The sequence below is a fragment of the Halichoerus grypus genome, chromosome 9 (assembly GCF_964656455.1).
Source record: "Halichoerus grypus chromosome 9, mHalGry1.hap1.1, whole genome shotgun sequence".
Taxonomy (NCBI): domain Eukaryota; kingdom Metazoa; phylum Chordata; class Mammalia; order Carnivora; family Phocidae; genus Halichoerus; species Halichoerus grypus.
This window is the reverse complement of record NC_135720.1, coordinates 53719226-53740055: the sequence shown is the minus strand read 5'-3', so window position 1 is coordinate 53740055 and position 20830 is coordinate 53719226. Positions and strand designations below refer to the sequence as shown.

Here is a 20830-nt window from a genome sequence, read left to right as displayed (position 1 = left end):
TTACGGGGCTGGGGAATACTTACAAAGAAATATTCTGGATAAAGGAACTAACCGAAGATCAAGATAACAGGCCCCAACTAGGGAAGAGAACATGACAGTGGTCCTGGGGACAACAGGGTACAGGGGATGGGAGGTAGCTGGCATGCTCCAGTGTGGAACAGAACATACTTACTAATACTAGAAACAAGCTTTTGAATAGCAATGTGGATTCAACAAAACATTAAGTTCCTCTTTTATAAAGAAACAACCAGAATGTGGATTAGGGAAGAAGAGAAAAGGGAAACTAATACAGTGTATAAGAAAAAGCACTAGTTGATTCACAGGCAATATTATCACCTCTAGTTTACATGCAGTTTAAATGACTTGCCAAAATCATATTCTATTAAATAAAATGGCAAAGAAATGATTCATTAAAATCAGAAATGACAGAATCAAATATAGATGTAACATGGACGTCTCTAAGAAATTAAAACAGCATGATTAATCAACCATTTTTTTTTAAATAAATAAGTACACAGTTGACCCTTGAAAAACGTGGTAATTAGGGGTGCTAACCCCCACACAGCTCAAAATCTTCACGTATAACTTTTGACTCCCCAAAAACCTAACTACTAATAGTCTACTGTTGACTAGAAGGCTTACCAATAACATAAAGAGTCAGTTAACAGATATTTTGTATGTTATATGTATTTTATACTGTAGTCTTACAATAAAGTAAGATAAAGAAAATGTTATTAAGAAAATCATAAGGAGGGGCGCCTGGGTGGCTCAGTTGTTAAGTGGCTGCCTTTGGCTCAGGTCATGATCCAAGGGTCCTGGGATCGAGCCCCACATTGGGCTCCATGCTCAGTGGGAAGCCTGCTTCTTCCTCTCCCACTCCCCTTGCTTGTGTTCCCTCTCTCGCTGTGTCTCTCTGTCAAATAAATAAATAAAATCTTTAAAAAAAAAAAAGAAAGAAAATCATAAGAAAAGACAATACATTTTCAGTACTAAACTGTAAAAAAAAATCAGCATATAAGTGGACCCACACAGTTCAAACCTGTGTTAGGAATCAACTGTAATCTATTAGTCTAATAAGTTCTATACTAGTAAGTCCAGATAACTTAAAATGTCTGTTGGGCATTAAATAGCAATCTATTCTACAGAGCATATTAACCTACTAACCTATAGAGATTATAAAAAAAGAGGACAGACACATCAGGACTGAGGAGCATGGGTATCAGCTCCTGATTTTGGGGTGTTGTACTACATGCGTAGGGTTCAAAGTTGCTGAAAAGTCCACAAATGATTTTCATGAAATGAAAATTTCTTCACAATAAGGAATGAGGAACATTAAAATGTAAGCTCCAATAAGATGGGGATTTTTGTTGGTTTCGTTCACTGCTACATTCCAAATGCTCAAAATAGTGTCTGAATGAATCACAGATCCCAAAGATTAAGTGACAAAAAGCCAAAAATGATAATTAATAAAGGACAGAATCTACACTGAAATGTACTTGAAATCTTCTGTTCTAAATTAGCCTGTTGAAGTAATTTATAAATAAGATAAATATCTATAGTAGCATTAAGAAATAACACTAAGATTTGAGAATGACTATATTAAAGTATAGATACAACTTATCTAGTAAATAAGTAAAAATAAAAAAAAATAACACTAAAATGACATCATCCTGTCTTCTATATCCAGATAGTACCACTCACTGATTTTCTTAGGTGTATCTCATTGGTTTACTTTCTTTAATTATGGTAAAATGTATCTAGCATAAAATTTGCCATTTTTAAGTGTATACTTCATTGACATTAAATACATTCACACTGTTGTACAACCATCACCACTATCCATCTTCGGAATTTTTCATCATCCCAAGCTCAAATTCTGTACCAATTAATCAGTAACTCCCCCAATTCTCCTCCACAGGCCCTTGGACTATTCTAGATACCTCGCATAAGTGGAATCATGAAATATTTGTCCTTTTGTGTCTGGCTTATTTCACTTCCATTAATGTCTTTGAGGTTAAGTTCTTTTAATATGAAAAGGGTTAAACCCCTCTGGGGAAACTGTCAGCTACATGGAATCTTTTGTTCTCTCATTCTTGATTTAGCACTATCAAGTATTCAGTGAGTACTGCACACGTGATTTTTTTTTTCTATACAGCTTGTAAGGAATACATGTTTTATACAGCTGTATAGATTACTTATGGTTCTGAAAAAGGTAGCTGTAATATTTGTTTATACCAAATCCTAATTTTTCCACCAATTTTCAATTCTAAAATTAGGGACTTCTTCACCTAGAACAAAAGTAGAATTAAAATATACTAGAATTCTGTTCCATTTCAATGTGTGAGGCATCACACCAGGCAATGAAGATAGAGCACTGAATGAGACAAGAGTTCTTGCTCTCACAGAGCTAACAGGCTAGAAAGATAGTAAAAACAAAATTACAAATGTGATGAGTGCAAGGAGAAAGTAGAGAATGTTACAAGAGCAAGTAGCAAAGGAATTTAACCTCATCTAGGGGCTTAGGGAAAGCCTGGACAGGAAGTCTATGGTAAGGCAACAGCCAGGAGGTAAAGAGGAATGAACCAAACATGGGTGTTGTGGATGTCGGGTTGTGAGCAGGGGTGGGAGATCCTGCTGCTCATTCCAGACAGAGGAAACTGCAAGAAGGCATGGAATGAATACAAAAACAAAGACTGGCACAAGGAGGAACCATAAGAAGTTGAAAATGAAAGGAATGAAGAGGGTTGAGGCAGAATAGTACTGAAGAAGCAAGGGATCAGATCATGGAGAACGCTATAAACTACACAAAGGATCCTAAAGATGATGAAAGGCTACTAAAGGTTTTAAGCAGGCAGGTGACAGGATCAGATATGTGTTTTGAAAAGATGACTCCAACCGCAAACTGAAAATGGAAAGAGGGCAAGAATGAAACCAGGGAAATTACTTAGTACTATGAAATCCCATCAGTTTTTAAATGGTGGTCTAAACTAGGCTATAGCAATGGGTATGGAAGAAACTGGGTAAGTTTCAAAGATATTTGAGATGTAAAATCAGATGGACTAAGTTACTGACTGAATGCCTGGGATATGGGAGAAGGAAGCAATAAGGATAAGTCTTTTCTTAATTACTGGTAAGAGTAATTAATTAACTGGGTCTACTTGCAAAAACAGGAAGGGATTACAGCAGATGACCAGTCTGTCTGGAGGTAACGATGATGTGTGCAGTTTCATAACACTCAGTTTGATATCCAGCAGGAAGACACATAGGTCTGGGGTTCAGGAGAAAAATCTTAGGAGTTGTCAAAATAAATACAAAGAGTTTTATCTCAACAAAGAGATAAAAATGGATGATAACTCCAGGGGAAAGTGAAGTGGGCGGGGGGGGCAAAGCCCCAAGGAATGCCAACATTGAGGAACAAGCAAAAGGAAAGAGATCTGGCAAAGGAGACCAAAAAACCCCCCCAGAAAGTTAGAAGCAAAACCAGAATTATGAGACATTGCAGAGCAAGAGTGAACAATGCCACAAAATGGAGAAAACAGCCAACAACAATATCAAAACACCACTGAGAGATCAAGCAAATGAAAATTCAAAAACAGACTCAAGGTTTGGCAAAAAAAAGATGTCATTAGTGACTTCAGCAAAAACAGTTCTGTTGTAGTAGTGTGAAACTGTGATTCCAGTAAAGTAAGTGGGAAGGAGACAACGAGTACAGACAACCTTTTTAGTAAGTCTGGCCATGAAGGGAAAGCAAGAGGGTGAAAAAGAGATGGGGTCAACAGATGATTGTTTTAGGGTAGGAAGGACTTAAAATAATATAAATGCTGCAAAAAAGGAGCTGGTAGGTAGAAGTTGAAAGTAAAAGAAAGAGAGAAGGCAGGGGTGGAGGTAGGAGAATATCAGAAACCCCCAGCTTCCTGAGGAAGACCGTGGATGGGATCCAGAGCACAGAGAGAAGGTTGGGCCTTGCCGAGGAGGAAGGACACCTCTTCCATTAAAACAAGAGAGAAGTCAGTATGTGTGAGCACAGATATGTTTAGAAGACTTGGTGGCAGAAGGTTAAGGAAGCAGAAAGCAGGAAGTGAGGTTACCTGTTAAGAGTGAAAAACAAGGTCAGGGCTCAAAGACATAGTCTTAGAGAAGAACAGAGACAGCTGACTAAGGAAACATAAAAGTACTGCAGTGTAATGGTTAGGGTCCACTCAGATTTATGATCTTGTGCATGACTGAGTGATTTCCTCTTGTAACAAGTCACAAAATATGAATGTAAATTAGTATGTTTTTACATTAGATAATCTAAATGAAAGGCAACAGTTTAAATGAATGTAAGAAAAACAACAGAAACTGAAAGACCAGTTTCTAACAATTTTTCTTCCTAATATTCCCTGCAGAATAAGATATAATGCTCTGACATAGATATGGGATGTAGGCTGAAAGGAGATTTATGCAGAGGCAACAAATCAAAATGCAGAAATAAACAGGAATATATTTAACATTAATATTCTTTTCCATTGGAAACAGACTCTTTGAATAATAATTTAATTTATAAATTTGGTATGAGTAAATATTTTTAAATCTAGTTTCTAAGAAATAAAGAATAAGCGCTATAAAAAGTAAACTACAGAGGCACCTAGCTGGCTTAATCAGTAGAGCTTGTGACTCTTGATCTCAGGGTCATGAGTTCAAGCCCCACGTTGGGTGCAGAGATTATTTAAAAATAAAATCTTTAAAAAAAAAAAAAGCAAACTACATCTTCATTCACCTATCCTTTCTACACATCCACCTGAACAAGACTGGACTTTGCAGGCCATGGTGATAATCCTGTTAATCTCACCTCACTTGAGCTTTGAGAATGTCTGGAAAAGAGGTTTACTGGCACCTAGGCTATGATATTTTTACCTCATTCCATCCAGAATCTTTACAATATTATCATTATTATTAACTAAAGCAATTAAAAGTACATTCAAGTGTAATTTACAACCAAGACACATGTAAACTAAAACCAGACTGGCACTACCATTCTCACCTATAATTCTAAGACTAACCACTGCTGATGTTTTTGTTTGTTTTCTTCCTGCATGTAGTAACTTATACTTAAGTATGCATGTACATATGTATGTAAAGAGCAAAATCTAGGTGATGCCACATGGTTTTAAACTGTAGTTTTTGTTTAATATTTATTATATGCCTGTCACCTGATATTTTTCAAAAACATAACCATAATTACTATATGAGTTTCTTTTGGGTGAAAAATGAGGGAAAAATATATTTTAAAAAAATTATCAATTAGACAAAATAACTTTCTTCGTTCTATAGATATCCCCAATACTTGCTGCCATTTTCAATTCAATTAGAGACAGCTAGAAAACAACTTACACTCCACTCTCACAACAATCTTTTTATATTTAACAGATTCATACATAAAGAACGAAAAAAGTTCATACATAAAGAAGGAAAAAAAGAAATAAAGAAGCCTCTTTACTTGAATTAACTGCAGGAAGCTGTCAAACATCATATTCTGACTTAAAAGTAAACAGACTTAAATTACATATTTCTCGTATCTGCCACTTTGACCAACTAGACACATACATTCCTTTGTTTAGATACGATCAGAAAGGCACCAGAGGTTAAAAGTTTTAATTAAAATAACAGAAACTAGTTTGGAAACAAAACATAAGTGATATCCTAACACATATTACAGAAGGAGAAGCAAAAAAAAAAAAAAAAATACATCTAACAAGTGAAATTCTTCTAAAAATAAACTGTGACCACATTTTGTTTTTAACTATGGAAATTTTTCTAAAGGCAGAAAAAAAAACTGCTGAGATTTCCAAAGTTAAAACGACTCAAAAGTGTATGTTCAGTTATGATAACCTAAGTACTAGTAACAAAAGACTGTCCAATTTCTCTGAAATTATTTTCAGTAAGAAAACCCAAAGAGACCATTTAAAACAAAATCCCAACATGAATCTATAAGGCTTTCATGCACTGTCTACCGCTTGCATGACCTATGCCAGATGCTGAGGATACACAGAGTAAAATGAAACTGTTCCTGTACCCAAAAAGTGAGTGCATGGGGCTCCTTAAGTAGCTTCCTCCACCAGTCTGACTTCTCATGGCTGGAGCAGGCTGAGGAGCAGTGCTACCCCTCAAACAGACAAGGGAGAAAGCAAAGGGCAAGCTTTATTAAAGTGAAAAAAGAAAGTCCAACACCACAAATAAATTTCCACTTCTGCAGATATTCCTAGGTAAACAATATTATGTGTACCTGAGACAAAACTAAAATAATGTCAACTGAGAATGTCTTTGTCTATTAGGACCTATTCAGTAAAAAGGCAGGATACTACTATTTCTGACTGACAGATGCTTAAGTTTGGGTTATATATGCACTTAGAAAAGGAAAAAAAGCAGGCTAAAATCAGAAGATATTTGATATTGTTTTCTAAAACAGATGACACTAATTCAAACCTACAAGTTTACATACAGCAATTTGTTATATTTTATATAATACATATTAGTTTATCAACATATGAAAACACACACATTCATATGTTCATTGAGCTATAAAAAAGAATTTGGTAAACAGTTGCTTGGAACCACTTACATAAGGAAGAATCAAATCTGAGCCTATTATTTTCAAAATTGCTCCTATAGCACATAACTTACAATTCCATTATCACATATTATATATGTATTCATGAGAAAAAGAAAGTCAAGACGGTCCCATAATCAACATGTCAACAGTTTTTTCCCTCTGGGTGGTAGGATTAGAGGTAATTTTTAATTCCTTCCTTTTATTGATCTATGTTTTCTAATTTTTTTCCATAATAAGCAAGTATTAATTGTATACAAAATGTTGGGTAACAGCCTCCAGGTTCTTAGAGCTTCATTTACAAAAACGGACAAAGTTAGATATCCCATTTTTCATCAACATACTTACATAATATGGTTCTGCCTCCCGTTCAGTTATCTCATCCTGATACAGGGTGAAACAAGTTGGAATTCGTCCAAACCACACATCTCGAAGCACATCTTTGTCATCTGTCATTCTTCCAATGGTTAAAGCAGTGCATATAGGCTAAATTCTTTTTTCACCCAAAGCCAAACTGAAAATAAAATGAAGAGCATTAGTCAGATCCTTGCAAGGATAAATGAACACACTCTAAAACAAAGAAAGATTATAGGAAAAATGAATGCCATAACAATCATTCATTTCAAAAAAGTGTGTGATCAGCATTCTTTAGAACGAATGAAAAATCAGTACAATAAATTCTAAAGGCAGAGCTATTATTTATTTAAAAGGATCATACAAGTAAGTAATTCAAAATTACGTGTGCTAACTTAACTTATGCAACTAATGAACCACAGCCAAAGTGAAGCTATACTTGTATCATTCTCTCAAGCCCCAGGAGAGTCTATTGCTCATCTAAAGGGAAGTCTTCCTATATCCTTATGGTCCCTTAGAGGCCAACTCCAAACTATCATCCCCACAATTATCCCTGCCCCATCTAATATATTCAACCTCTCCCACTCCATCTAGATAGTTTGCTTTTGCTGGGGGGAAAAAAAAATACACAAACACACACACACACACACACACACACACACACATCCTGGTGTATAGACTTTGTATAGACCTATTTTCATCCTAAATTTCTAAATTTCATCCTGTCCATGGTTTGATTCCACCAATATTTCCAATCTTATTTACTATACTTTTTATAAACCCTCTAGCAAAACTGGCAATTTAAATACCTTGCTCTCTGTCCTACCATCCCCCTCACGCTCATCTCTCACCTGTTCAAATCCTACCCACTCTGCAAACCCAGCTCCCAATCCTCTGCCACCACGAGTAGTAGTAAATGCTTCTACTCTGAACTTAAAATATTCTTTATACCACAAATTTGGCACTAAATCTGCAAACTGAAATATTCTGGGTATGATAGAAGAATATGGCTTTTGGCCTCTGTAATATCCAAGTGTCTTCCAGCACTAATATTCCACAACTAGGTAACAATGCAATATACAGTATGAGTAAATGCAGAAATAAACACTGTCAGTACCTGGATACTAAGATTCAATATCCTTCTACTCATGTATTTCTTTATATATATATATTTTTTTTCTTTATAGGCTAGCATACCCTATGGAAACATTTTAAATAACCATATCAGTTTAGCCAAATACCAATTACTAACACTGAATTATTCAAAGAGCTTTTCTCTCTTTTCTCGTCCACTGACCAATGCCAAGTGCATCAGGACTGCCATTAATTAATTAGCCAAAGATAAAAAAAAACAAATAGAGTTCTGAATTTTGTATCACTATACTTAAATGCACCTTGGAGGTCAACTGGATGCAATATTATCTACAGGTAAATAAACGGAAAGAGGTGAAAAAATCTGTCCAACATTACAAGAGCACTAAGTAACAGTCAAACCAGGATAAACATTACAAGACCACTAAAGTAACAGTGAAACCAGGATAACAAATCTGGTCACTGAGTTACTGAACTGAGTCTAGTGCTCTTCCTGGCATATTACAGGGTTTTAATTTTTATTAAAGCATATCCATAAAAGTCACCATTTTAAGCAAATGATACAAGCATTCACACTTCATATAATTCCACCCTGATACACTTCAAATTCAAACAACACATTGAGTTTCTCTGCAGAGAATTCCCAAGTTTACGTATCACACAAAATTAACTCACTGAAAATAGAAAAGACCTCACTACTTCCAGATTACATTAATACTTTGTTCTTTATGAATAAATTTACTGATGACAGGAAATAATGAAATCTAAGTTATGGCAAATAAGTAAACCTAAAGTTGAATCCAATACAGAGGTGGTAAGCAGTGGTTTCTGTAACTATAATACAGCCCATTAACCATTAGCTACAACTAAGATTCCTCTCTCGCTCACAAAGAAAAAAAACTTGAGGCAAAGAGCTCCTTTCCTAAGAGATTTTAAGAACACTGAAATACAATTTTAAAGTTGAAAGTCACTATCAATATTGTCACATTGGATAATTTTTCTGCCTCAGAAAAAAATAGGTAGACAATATAATTCAAAAGAAAATTAAAAATTAAAGTGAGTATGGCCACTTAAATAAAGTCCATTTCTACAAGTTCTTTCCTTCTCTCCAACCACTGTCCTCTCAAGAAGGAATAATCATCTGATTTGCCAGAGTCCAGGACATCATTTGAGCCTTGTTTATTAACAGGCAGGGGTTACCATAAATAAAAATATCACGGATTTGGGTATGGCTCCATTCTCTCCCCTCTACTCTGCCAGATGACAATACCTGACCCCCCTGCTATTTCTTTCCATGGCATTTTCTTCTGCTTCTTCCTTTCACATGTCAGAATCAGTAAGAAGAAGTGGCCAATGTCTTCCTTTTCTCTTTGTTTCTGGGAGTCTCTCCCCAACAGTGATAGAAGTATGGACTTATCTTTTACTGGTTTTATACCTAAAATCCCACTGCAGAACTTTGGTAAACTGGGCTGGAACATAAGACTTTACCAAAGTTCGAAGGTAGGATTTTAGGTACAAAACCTGTGAAAGATAAATCAGTACCTTATTTCCCATATACCACTGTTTCTTATGTATATATTCCTTGCAGGGAAGATCTGACTGAGCCAGGGCAGCTGAAGATGTCATGTGGTAGTCAATACAAATTTTACAAAACAGTAGAAATTTCTAAACAGATTTATGAAAACTTCAAACAAGGCTACTAACTGCATCAAAATACACAGATTTATAGCATCATAAAATGTTAGTCTTTCAATATTAATAAATATTCACATATAATGAATTATGTAAGAAAGCATGCAAATACACTTAACTCAAAAATGTGCCAAAAAACTAACTGACACATGGATAAAACTAAAAGATGTATTAAATTATCTTTTTTAAAACAGAAGCAGAAAAACAAAATTTAACTCTCGAGAGGCACTACAATGTGGGGGTTCAAAATACAGAATATGGAGCCAGATTGCCTGGATTCAAAACCTAGTTTTATCACTCTGTGACCTCAAGTAAGTCAATTAACTTCTCATGTCTTAGTTTTCTCATCTGTGAAATGTGAATAACAGCACTTACCCCATAAAATAGATAAAATTAATACATGTAAAGCACTTAGGGCAATGCCTATAACATAGTATTATAAAGTGTCTACTATAATTTACAGAACCAATAAGAGCATGTCTCAAAATTGAACACTGGGAGACGTCTGGGTGGCGCAGTCAGTTGGGCATCCAACTCTTGGTTTTGGCTCAGGTCCTGATCTCAGGGTCCCAAGACTGAGTGCCACATCCAGCTCCTCACTCAGGGCAGAGTCTGCTTGATATTCTCTCTCCCTCTCTCGCTGCCCTTCCCACTCATGCTCTCTCTCTCTCATAAATCTTTTAAAAAAAATTGAACACTGCTATTAACACTCAATATAAAGTCAATCAATATTTGATCATTTGCTATGCCCAGCTGTGTGGCAGATGCTGAGGACATAAAAGATGATGATGGTAGTGACAATAACAACTTTTTAAAAACCTCAGGCATTGTCCAGAAGATATTATCTCCTAATCTATTAAACATACCATAAACTTTCATATCTTTTCCATGGCTCTGCTCATGCTGGTGGTTCCTTACCCTAAAGCAGCCTTCCCTACCTTGTTTTCTGACTTAAAACATCCTTTAGGACCCAGCTCAAGATAGCCTTTCTTTTATGCATAACTCAGGTGAAACTTTTCTTTTCTCACGGCACTTCTACTTTTACAACACTTATAAACTTACAGTAAAGACTTTTTTATCTCTGATTTCAGATCTCGTATTTTTTCATTTATGTCATACGGTTGCCAGCATCCCTTCCAACTCCAAAATGTCCATGGTTATAATTAAATGCTATTTTATGAAAGCTTTCATAAGGGAGGAGGGTGGAAAGGAAGAAGAAAAATATTAATATCCCCTATAGTGTTCAGGGAAGAATTTAAAAGATATGGAACTTGAAGAATGTGTAGAATATAAAAGAATGAGTATATGCAGAATGGGTAGAATTATTCACTAGGTAAAATATGGAATAAAGACAACAAATATTCTGAGCAGGGCAAAATAGCATCAATAAAGGCAGAAAGTATGCAGGAGCAATGTGCGTGCCAATTTTTTAGGAAACTGAGTTGGGAGGGGTAGTAGATAATGAAAGAACTGATATTGTGACATGTTTTAATATCACCTGGGATCCCAGCCAAATTTTACTTTACTACACTTTACTACAATTTCCTTACCTATGAAATTCATCAGGCTGTTCTGGAAAAAAAAAAAAATCTATAGAATATTTGACATGGTACTGGACACATAGTAAGTGCTGAGAAATAAAAGCAATTATTATTTCTTTACTGTCAAATCTGGAAATGTAAAGTGAGACTAGATCATGAAGCACACCAAATAGAAGACTGTGGGTTCTCAATTTCATCCAACAAGCCTACAAAGCCTGTAAGGTTTTATAACAGTGAGATTAAAACAACTACCTAGTAGCAGTGCACAAAAGGAGATCCCAAGTCAAAGAGAGGGTAGCCAGGAAGCAATTTCAACACTAAGGCATATAATAATGAGTGCCTAACCTAGACTGGTAGTGGCGGATAGATGAGAGACAGATATGAGGTCTTTCCAAGGAAGAATGAATAGAAGTTAATGAAAAACTGGCTAAGCGATAAAGAACAAGGACAGAGAAGATTTAAATGCCGACAGCAGGCAATACAGACAGAAAGTTAAGGGGTTTTGAAATCAGACTGACATGGGTTTAAACCCAGACTTCCACCTGTGAGCTGTGTCCTAGTATCCTGACATTTTTGAACCTTGTATTTGTAAACTGAAGATAATTCTAATTTCACAAGGCTGTTGGGTGTTTAGCACCTGGTGACCACTCAATAAATGATATATGTATTTAATACATGATTTCCTCATGCCTCCATGACCTGTCTCCTTAAACACCCTTGTCCTCTTATTTTTGGCCAATTCTTAATCCTCTTTTAAGAGTCAGCTTAACATCAGCTTCTTGGGAAGCTTTCCACTAAGCAATCTCCAATCTAATTACTTCTATAATAGCATGTTATAACCATGTATTGCAGTTACGTTTATCTTATCTGTCTCTTGCCCATACCCACAATGAACTGTGAGTTCACTGACAGCCGAAGCAGAATCATATTTACTTTGTATCCTCAATATTAGCATAATTAGCACATAGCAGACTCTGTAATTTTTGTTAAACAATTGGAAAAATGTATAAAATATATATATTGAAAAGTTATACTAGCTACTTAAGAAACTTTTCTGCCTAAACTCTTCTCCAAATCAGTATAATCACACTTTAAATTCAGCAATTTCATTATCTTGCAAGAATATTTTCCCCTCTCATAGATACACTACACTTTCATCAGCATGCATCCAATTAGAAGGCAATATTTTTCAAGCACAGAAATCACAACCCATGATGCAGTCTACTAGAAGTAAGCTTGTGGAGGACAGGGCTATTTCCTGACTGCTGAATTCTCTGCAACTAATTCAAGGCCTGGAACAATGCAAGTTCCCAGCCAACAACATTTAGCAAACAGCACAGGAAGTATAATAAAAATATAATGCACAATTACTAGTCTCTTTCACACTACAAACCAAGAAAGGCTAACCTATTACTTGAAGCTATTCTGCTGACAAAATCCCCAACTACCTAGAAATTACTTAAAATATCAAATACCTACTGGTAGTAAATTTGAAAACATCTAAAAATAATCTATGCTGGCTGGTCTCCTTTTAAATTCATGAACACTAACCTCAAAAGTAGGCCCTGAGTACTGGCCAGCGTTCCTACATTTCCGGAGTCCATTTATTCTCCCACTGTCCTAGATCACCATTTCGTATCTCCTCTCTCCTCTAATTTTCGCATCTCCTTCCTCACTCTCTCACAGCTAATGAACTAGCTTTCTATTTCCTTCTATCCTGTTACGAAGGATGAGTGGTTATCAACAAGGGGTTTAATGAACAGCCCAACCCCCATCCTGGAGGAATAGCTCCTAAATATCTCCAACCTCCTACCAATCTTGAAGTGCACCTTGAACCACACCTTTGGAGATCTCTCATGGCTTTAAATATCATTTACACAGTAACAATTCCCACATTTATATCTTCAGCCCAGTCTTCTCTTCTGAACTCCAGTTTCATAGATACTATGCAATATTGACATTTCATTTGAAAATTCAGCATGTGCAAACAGAAAATGATTTCAGACCTTCCTCCCTCATCTCCCTATTATTCTGTGGTCTTCCCCAAATCACAAAGTGGTAACTGCTCTCTAGTTGCTAAGCCATAAATCTTGGAGTCATCCTTGACCCTTCATACCTACTGCTTTAGCTTAGACACAAGTTCAGAATCTGGCCATTTCTCACCATCATCACTATTATCACACTGATCCATGTCACCTTGACCTTTAACCTGGATAAATGGCCTACTAAGGGGTCTCATTATTTCTGCCCTTGCTAGAGACAAACAACATAGCAATCAGAAAGATCCTTTTAAACACAAGTCAGATCAGTTTACTCCTTTACTCAAACCCTACTATCTCATTCAAAGTAAAAACTAAAGTCCTTACAAAGTCCTATAAGGCTGTATATGACCCCGCCGCATTCTGACCTGATTATCTACCTCTCCCCCTTTTTGCTCACTCAGCTCCAGCCGAACTAGCTGGTATGCTCCTGTCTCAGGGACTTTGTGATAGGTCTAACGGCTCATTCCACTACATCCACATGAAATCCTTCTTTATCACTTTCAGTTCTCTACTCAAATATCATCTTTTCTAAAGCCACCACTGCAATTTCCTATGCAGGCCACTGACATTCCTTGTTACCCTTCACGACTTTATTCTTTCTCTCTAGCACTTTTCACCACCTGACATATTTTTAAATTAATTTTTTAAATCTTTTTTTTTTTTAAAGATTTTATTTATTCATTTGACAGAGAGAGACACAGCGAGAGAGGGAACACAAGCAGGGGGAGTGGGAGAGGGAGAAGCAGGCTTCCCACTGAGCAGGGAGCCCGAGGCAGGGCTCGATTCCAGGACCCTGGGATCATGACCTGAGCCACCCAGGCGCCCCTTAATTAATTTTTACATTAATGTCTTCCCCTCCCACCCTCAAAGTGAACTATATGATGGCAAGAATTTTTATTGTTTTGTTCACTGTTTATTTTTATATTTACTTTTTGTTCAGTGCCTGGCACATAACAGGCACTCAGTATTTGTTAAATTAATAAAGCAAACCTACACTTGAGTATGTACATTATTCTAAATAGTCATAGTCATATAGTATCATTCTGCTCATTTCCCCCAGTTTTAACCAGCATATCTTTGAAGATCAGGGCACATACTCAAAGCTAGCATAAAACTCTAAAATCCCCCTCAACTACTACCCTCAGCCCAATATCTTTAACTTTCAAATTTAAAATTCAACCAACAAATCCATGTATGGAAATCACAAACAATTAAGTTCAAATGCAAGTACCCGAGCTCAAAAGACTCTGAGATTTATCACGTGGATTCTGGAAGGCCTTGGAAGTTCAGAGATGTCTGATAGTCTCTTGAGTTCTGATTGTTGCTGAAGACATGCTGTGCCTCATCACCCCTGAGGAAAATCTAGAACCAATCCAATTTCCTTACGTTCCTCCAGTTTCAGGTATGATTTGAAAATAATCCAAAGTATAAAGGATGTGAAAGTTCTTTGCCAACAGAAAATGACTTCGTTAGCACTAAATATTATTAAAATTAGAATGAATGCCGTTGAGAAAAGAAATTGGAGGAAACACCCACTAAATTCGCACAGAATCGAACTGCCTGTGAAATAATTACACTTTAAGTAACTGTTCCACGAAAAATGCACGTCTTAAACTAAACTCTAGAGCCTGCGATAAGACGCTAGGCTTCCCACTTTAATAAGGAACTGACATATTCCCGGAGAGAGATCACACAGGCTACACCCTCCGGCCTGCCCAAGGTCCTAGGGGGCGGCGTCTGGCCAACCCCACCTCCCCCGGAGGAACCACCTCCACCCGCCACCGCCGCCCGGGGGAGCGCTCCTCCAGCCGGCTACTCGCCCCTCCCTCTTACCACACCTACCTGGCACCTCCCCAACCCTTCTCCTCCAGGCATTTCCCCACACTAGGAAAACGGGGAGACGGAGACACACACACACATACACAGTCACACACACCCTACCAGAAACGCCAGCTCCTTCTCCGGCTTCCCGCACCGGTGAAGACGCTCGGATCCCGGGCTCTGGCAGGGCGGCGGCGCAGGGTGCTTGACACACTGTCCCGCAGAGGCGCACGAGCCCGGAGTCCCGAGAGCCCGCGCAGCCGCAGAAGGCAGCGGCGCGGAGGTCGGAGCCGAGCCCTGCTGCACTTCCGCCCTCCGGTATCCTGCCAATACAACCCGCAGCGCCGCGGGGCCTTGGAAGCCCACAGCAAGTCCAGTCACCCTCGGCGCCCGGAGATGACGTCACGGGAACCCACGTGGCCCGCACTCCACCCTCCGCTTTCCGCCCAACCCCGCGAGGAGGCCCGAGCCGCGCTGGAGCATGCGCAGACAGAGCGGAGCGCTTGAATAGGGGGTCAAACCACTGGCAAGTTTACAGCTAATACCCTTTTAGGGGAGTCTCGCGCATTTGGCATTGTCGTTGGTGTTCGGGGAGGCTAATGTAAGTTCTGTCAGAGTAGAGAGTTTTTAAAAATACTGAGACGCTGCCCCATAGAGCTTGACCGCAGCCTCTCTTGCCTGGCTTCACAGAATCATATTAATAAAATGTTGGTTTTCAAAGTGTTTTCTTTTCTCATCTGATCTTCTCAACTTTGTCAGACCCACAGCAGGGATTAATAGCCGTATTTAACAGAAGAAGACTACACATGAGTAGTGAAGCCCTCTCATCCAACCAATAGGGCATACCTTTATGTTTGTGAAAATAAGAGCAATTAAAAAACTTACTCCTAAAGGGTGTTTGAATTTGATCTATCCATAAGTCTTAGCTGGGCATTTAACATCTTGCTCTTAATTATGCATGACATACAACATAATTCCATACATGCCAGGTAAATACTGTGCGGAGACTCAAAATAGGTTCCTGATCATTGGAAATTTTAGATAAATCCTAGTAGTAGCTACAGGATTCTCTTAAAAAGATGAATCTTCTTGGAGATCGACTAGTCCAATGATTTTCAAATGATGAGTCACAACCCATTGGTGGCTCATCAAATCAAGTTAGTGGATCATGACTGTCTTTTTATTTTTAATGAAATAAAGTAAAAAATATTGGCATCCTTCACACGTTAAGGGTAAATATTGTTTCCTGAAATTTCTGCTTCAGAATGTATGTGGATAGGAATGTGAAATACATTTCTTGGTATAAATAGCAGTCCAAAAAGTTTGAAAGCCATAGTCTGGTCCATTCCACCTACTCAGTATCCCCAGTAGTCGGCCATTAGCCTCTGTAAAAAAGCTCCTGGAATTAAGATGCCCCAATGTAGGAACCAGACTAACATCCTCTTGGACGAATTGGCCATGATGACCACTCTGTGACTTGAAGCCTTCTTGAGCACATCCTCCACACATACATTCTTTCTTTTTGTTTAACCATACTATATTCCCCAGCCTCTAGGGTTATAAAAGCAGGTCTTACAAGAGGTGAGGTCTTGCAGCCACCCAAGACACGCTTCTGCCAGTAAGTCCCCTTAATAAATTATTTCTCATCAAGCTGGACTTAACGGCCTTTTTCTTTGGGCTTATGACTCCTTAAGCCTTTGGAGGTCATTTGCCTATACCTCCCTTTCACAGAACACCTACCTTCCCCATGGTAGCCAAAACTACATGGAATTTACTTGGAAATACATCCAAAATGTTAGGTGGTTTTATGGGTGGATAGAGGAATGGGTAGATAGATAAATATGTGATAATGCATAAAATGTAAATAATAGAATCTAGGTGGTAAGTATACAGGCATTCACTATAGGATTCTTTCAACTTTGCTATATGTTTGAAAAATAAAATAATAATAAAATGTCGGGGGAAAACTATGGAGAACCTAATAGGAAGAAAGTTATTACATCAAGCTAAAATCCAGCTTCCTGTAACTTTTAAGAATTGACCCTATTTTCTTCCTTTCTCCCCTTGTCCATTCCCAACCTTGTGACTACAATGTACAATAGAAATATCTAACCCCTATTCTAATAGACGGCACTTCAGATATGAAAAAATAGCTCTCATGCTCCATAACTCACTTGGGGCTAACGACTGTCAGTTCTTTCAGCCAATCTTCACATGACATACCTCTCTTCTGGATATGGTCCAGTTATCAGTGTCCCTATTAAATAGTTGTACTCTTTCCCATCTTATGATTATGTTCCTTGAGCAAAAATTTGGAAATAAGAGGGATTCTATATTTGTTCTCTGTCATTTCCATTTGTCAGGATTATGTCTTATCTCTCAGTGGCACTACATCTTTCAAATTTTTGTTCTATGAAGATAACTTTTAAAGAGGTCTTTTTGACCTTACCATTTCCCCCAAGACTCAACTCATTCTGGGTTACTCTCAGGCAGCCATTTGAATTATGTGAACTTGCATATAAAGTCCTCTAAAATTCTGGATTCAAAGGAGAGACTCCAGACAAGTCTCTGATAATAACATGCTTTCTTTTCTTCTCATCGTTAATAGTCTGCACTTGTAAAGCCTGGGTTTTATTTTTGCATGTCTCACAACTTGTAAGACTCAAAGCTGTGGGATCACAACTTTCTTTGCTCTAAATTTACTTAACTTTGCTTTCCTAAACTCTAAGGTGTCTCTACTAAACCCGTGAACTCTAACGTGACATTACTTCCTGACCCAAAGGTCCCATCTACTGACTTCTGTCTCCAACCTGCTAGTTTCAGAGGATGAATTAGTTAAGCCAAATATAACTCTTCCACTTCAGCTCTGACTGTGCTCCAACCATGTAACCTGTCTCCCCAAATGCCCTCACTTCTGGTTTCTTTCTTCAGTCAATGGACATACTCAAGTGAGCTCTCATCCTATTAAAGTCCGTCATCACTCTTTACTTAAACTATTAGGATAGCCTCCTAACTGGTCTCCCTGACTCCAGCCTTGCTCCATCTATATTTGACCTTGATTTCAACCAGAGTGGATTATAGTCACCCCCACTTATCCACAGAGGATACGTTCCAAGACTCCCCACTGTGGATGCCTGAAACCACAGATAGTACCAAACCCATATATATGCTATATTTTTTCCTACACATACATACCTATGATAAAGTTTCATTTACAAATTAGGCACAGTGAGAGATTAATAACAATAACTAATAATAAAATAGAACAATTATAACAATATACTATAATAAAAGTTTTGTGAATGTGGTCTCTCTCAAAATATTGTAGTGCACTCACCCATCTGGTAAGGATGTGAAATGATAGAATGCCCACATGATGCGTTGAAGTGAGGTGAATGACACAGGCAATGTGCTGTAATATTAGGATATGTTGACCTTCTTCTGACAATATATCGGAAGGAGAATCATCTGCTTCCAGACCTAAACGGACCGCTGGTAACTGAAACTGCAAAAAGTGAAACCATGGATAAGGGAGCACTACCTTACGCATGCACTCTAACCATGTCACTCTGATACTTAGAACCTTTTGGTGATTCCTTCTGGGCAAGTTTCTTTGCGTGATCAATTGGTTCTTTCCCTCCTTTCCCAGTTCTCCTTGTTTTGCACTTCAAACTCTAATAGCGTCAAACACTTTGCAGTTCTGTGCACCCAGGATATGTCAGGCTCTGTGCTCTTGATCCCTCTGTCCTGCTGCCTGAAATGCTACCCTTCACCAGACACTTCTTCCCTAAAACATTATCCCCCATGTCCCTTCTTCCCCATTTGGCATATGCCACTCATCACCTAAGATTTAGTTCAGGTGTTAGAAAGTTTTCCCAGATCCACCCAATTTGTTGTAGGTGCTCCTCATAGTTTCCTCAGTCTTTATTTGAATCTTCAGTGCCAGCACAATGCTGGGCATTCAGTAAATGTGTGTTGAAATAAACTAAGCTGAACATGAGTTTTCTTCCATGATTCCTATCACTCTCACCTTAGGAACTAAATTCTTCCTCATAGCTTGGAGTTTAAGCAGAGAGCAGTGATTTCTGTTATTACTTTACCAATTTCAAAATTAACAGCAATGAAAGTTGAAAGTGACCAAGGTAAACAGTAAGGGTCTCTACCACTACTGCATCCTATCTCCGGGCCTGTTTGCCGATCTGTGTGGGGAACGTGTCATTGCTGCATGCTCTCTAGTGTATCCCCAGAACACAGCCATATTTCTGTTCTTCTGTTCTTCTATCCTTACTCAAATGACTCCTCTCAAAGGATGCTAGAATGAAAACTCCTAGAAAGCAGGAATGAATTCTTACATGTGAAAGGCTGCAAACCAGAGTTCCAGAGGCTGGAACTGGATGACTGGGATGATGCTGGAATGTACTCTCACCTACTTTGGCATACAGACCATAACAGTATGCATGTGCTAAGTTAAGCTTCAATTCTAATTGCCCAAACTGAGAATTCCATGCTCCAAAGGTGGTCAGGTACCAATATCAGAAAGACCATACTCCAGGAGCAGCTGTCACAAGGATGTCTGTTATCACTGTGTTGATCCACACCACATGGTTTGATAGCATAGTGAATGTCAGAGATGGGTTTTTATTTTTGACTTGCTCAAAAGTATGATAAGTGTTAGAAATTTAGAAATGGGATCTCATTTATGAAATTAGCAGTACTTAAGATAGGTAGAATGACTAAAATATTTTAGAGATCTTGCCAGTCTTGCATGAACAGAGTGTAGAAATCCATGAAGCCTGCAGCTTGATCCCTAACTTTTCTTATGTCTTCTATAAAAGTTCTAGAATTCAGCCTCTGGAATGGTGTATCATACCTGCCTTAAGAGAACATTTCTTGCAAGGAGATATGAGAGCATCTTTAAAGGGCAGAGAGTTGGGGTATCATCAATCTTATAAAGAAGGTTATATGAACTGTTTTGTTTAATAAATGTCTGCATGTACATAGGAATTTGGTCTACGACTGGCTTCCATTATAATCTCACATCCGGATTATGGGAAAGTAATTAATCCTTATCCATCTCAGTTTCTTTAGTGGCTACGGTTATCTATGGAAAAAACCTAAGACTTATACATGATCAAATTAGTCTTGGTCAGTTAACAAGAGTGGCAGATATATTCTCTTTGTCCCTTAAAATATTTTTAAAACTTAAAAAAATTTAATGGTAACAGTTTTCACAAAGCAATTTGGATTTCTGGAATCTGATAATTGCTTGAAAGTTGGGAGATATATATATATACAACATATATATATATATATGTTGATCCACACCACATGGTTTGATAGCAGAGTGAATGTCAGAGATGGGTTTTTATTTTATATATATATATATATATATATATATATATATACACACACACACATATATCTGTATATGCTTTTTTTCCTCTCATGCAGTGGGAGAATATTTGGGGGATCCAAATATTATTTCAAGACTTCCAGTGATCAACAATCATAAGAATTCCATTTGTATCTACTTAATTGGCATTCTAAAATCTATCTAGGACCTGGATAGACTCTTATAGCTTTAACGATAGCCTTTCATGCACTGTGTTAAGTCTCCATTCATTCAACTATTTCTTAAGCCTACATTGTTATATGCTTGGTAAAATGAAAATAACTCTTAAGCAACATCAAAGGAACCC

General features: G+C 37.7%; 1 protein-coding gene across 3 annotated transcripts in view; it reads right to left on the bottom strand.

The window, feature by feature from the left end:
- The window catches only part of ATG5 (autophagy related 5), a 130923-nt gene extending 115397 nt beyond the window's left edge, over positions 1-15526 (bottom strand). For 2 of the 3 annotated variants that reach the window (XM_036109661.2, XM_036109667.2), the window contains exons 1-2: positions 15252-15526; positions 6938-7103 (exon numbers count right to left, since the gene is read on the bottom strand). In XM_036109661.2, coding sequence (XP_035965554.1) covers positions 6938-7045 — 108 coding nt within the window. In that variant the 5' untranslated portion in view covers positions 7046-7103; positions 15252-15526. Of the gene's footprint in view, positions 1-6937; positions 7104-15251 lie in introns of those variants that run through there. The other variant, XM_036109664.2, reaches the window with a different exon arrangement.
- Between the last annotated feature and the right edge of the window lie 5304 nt (positions 15527-20830).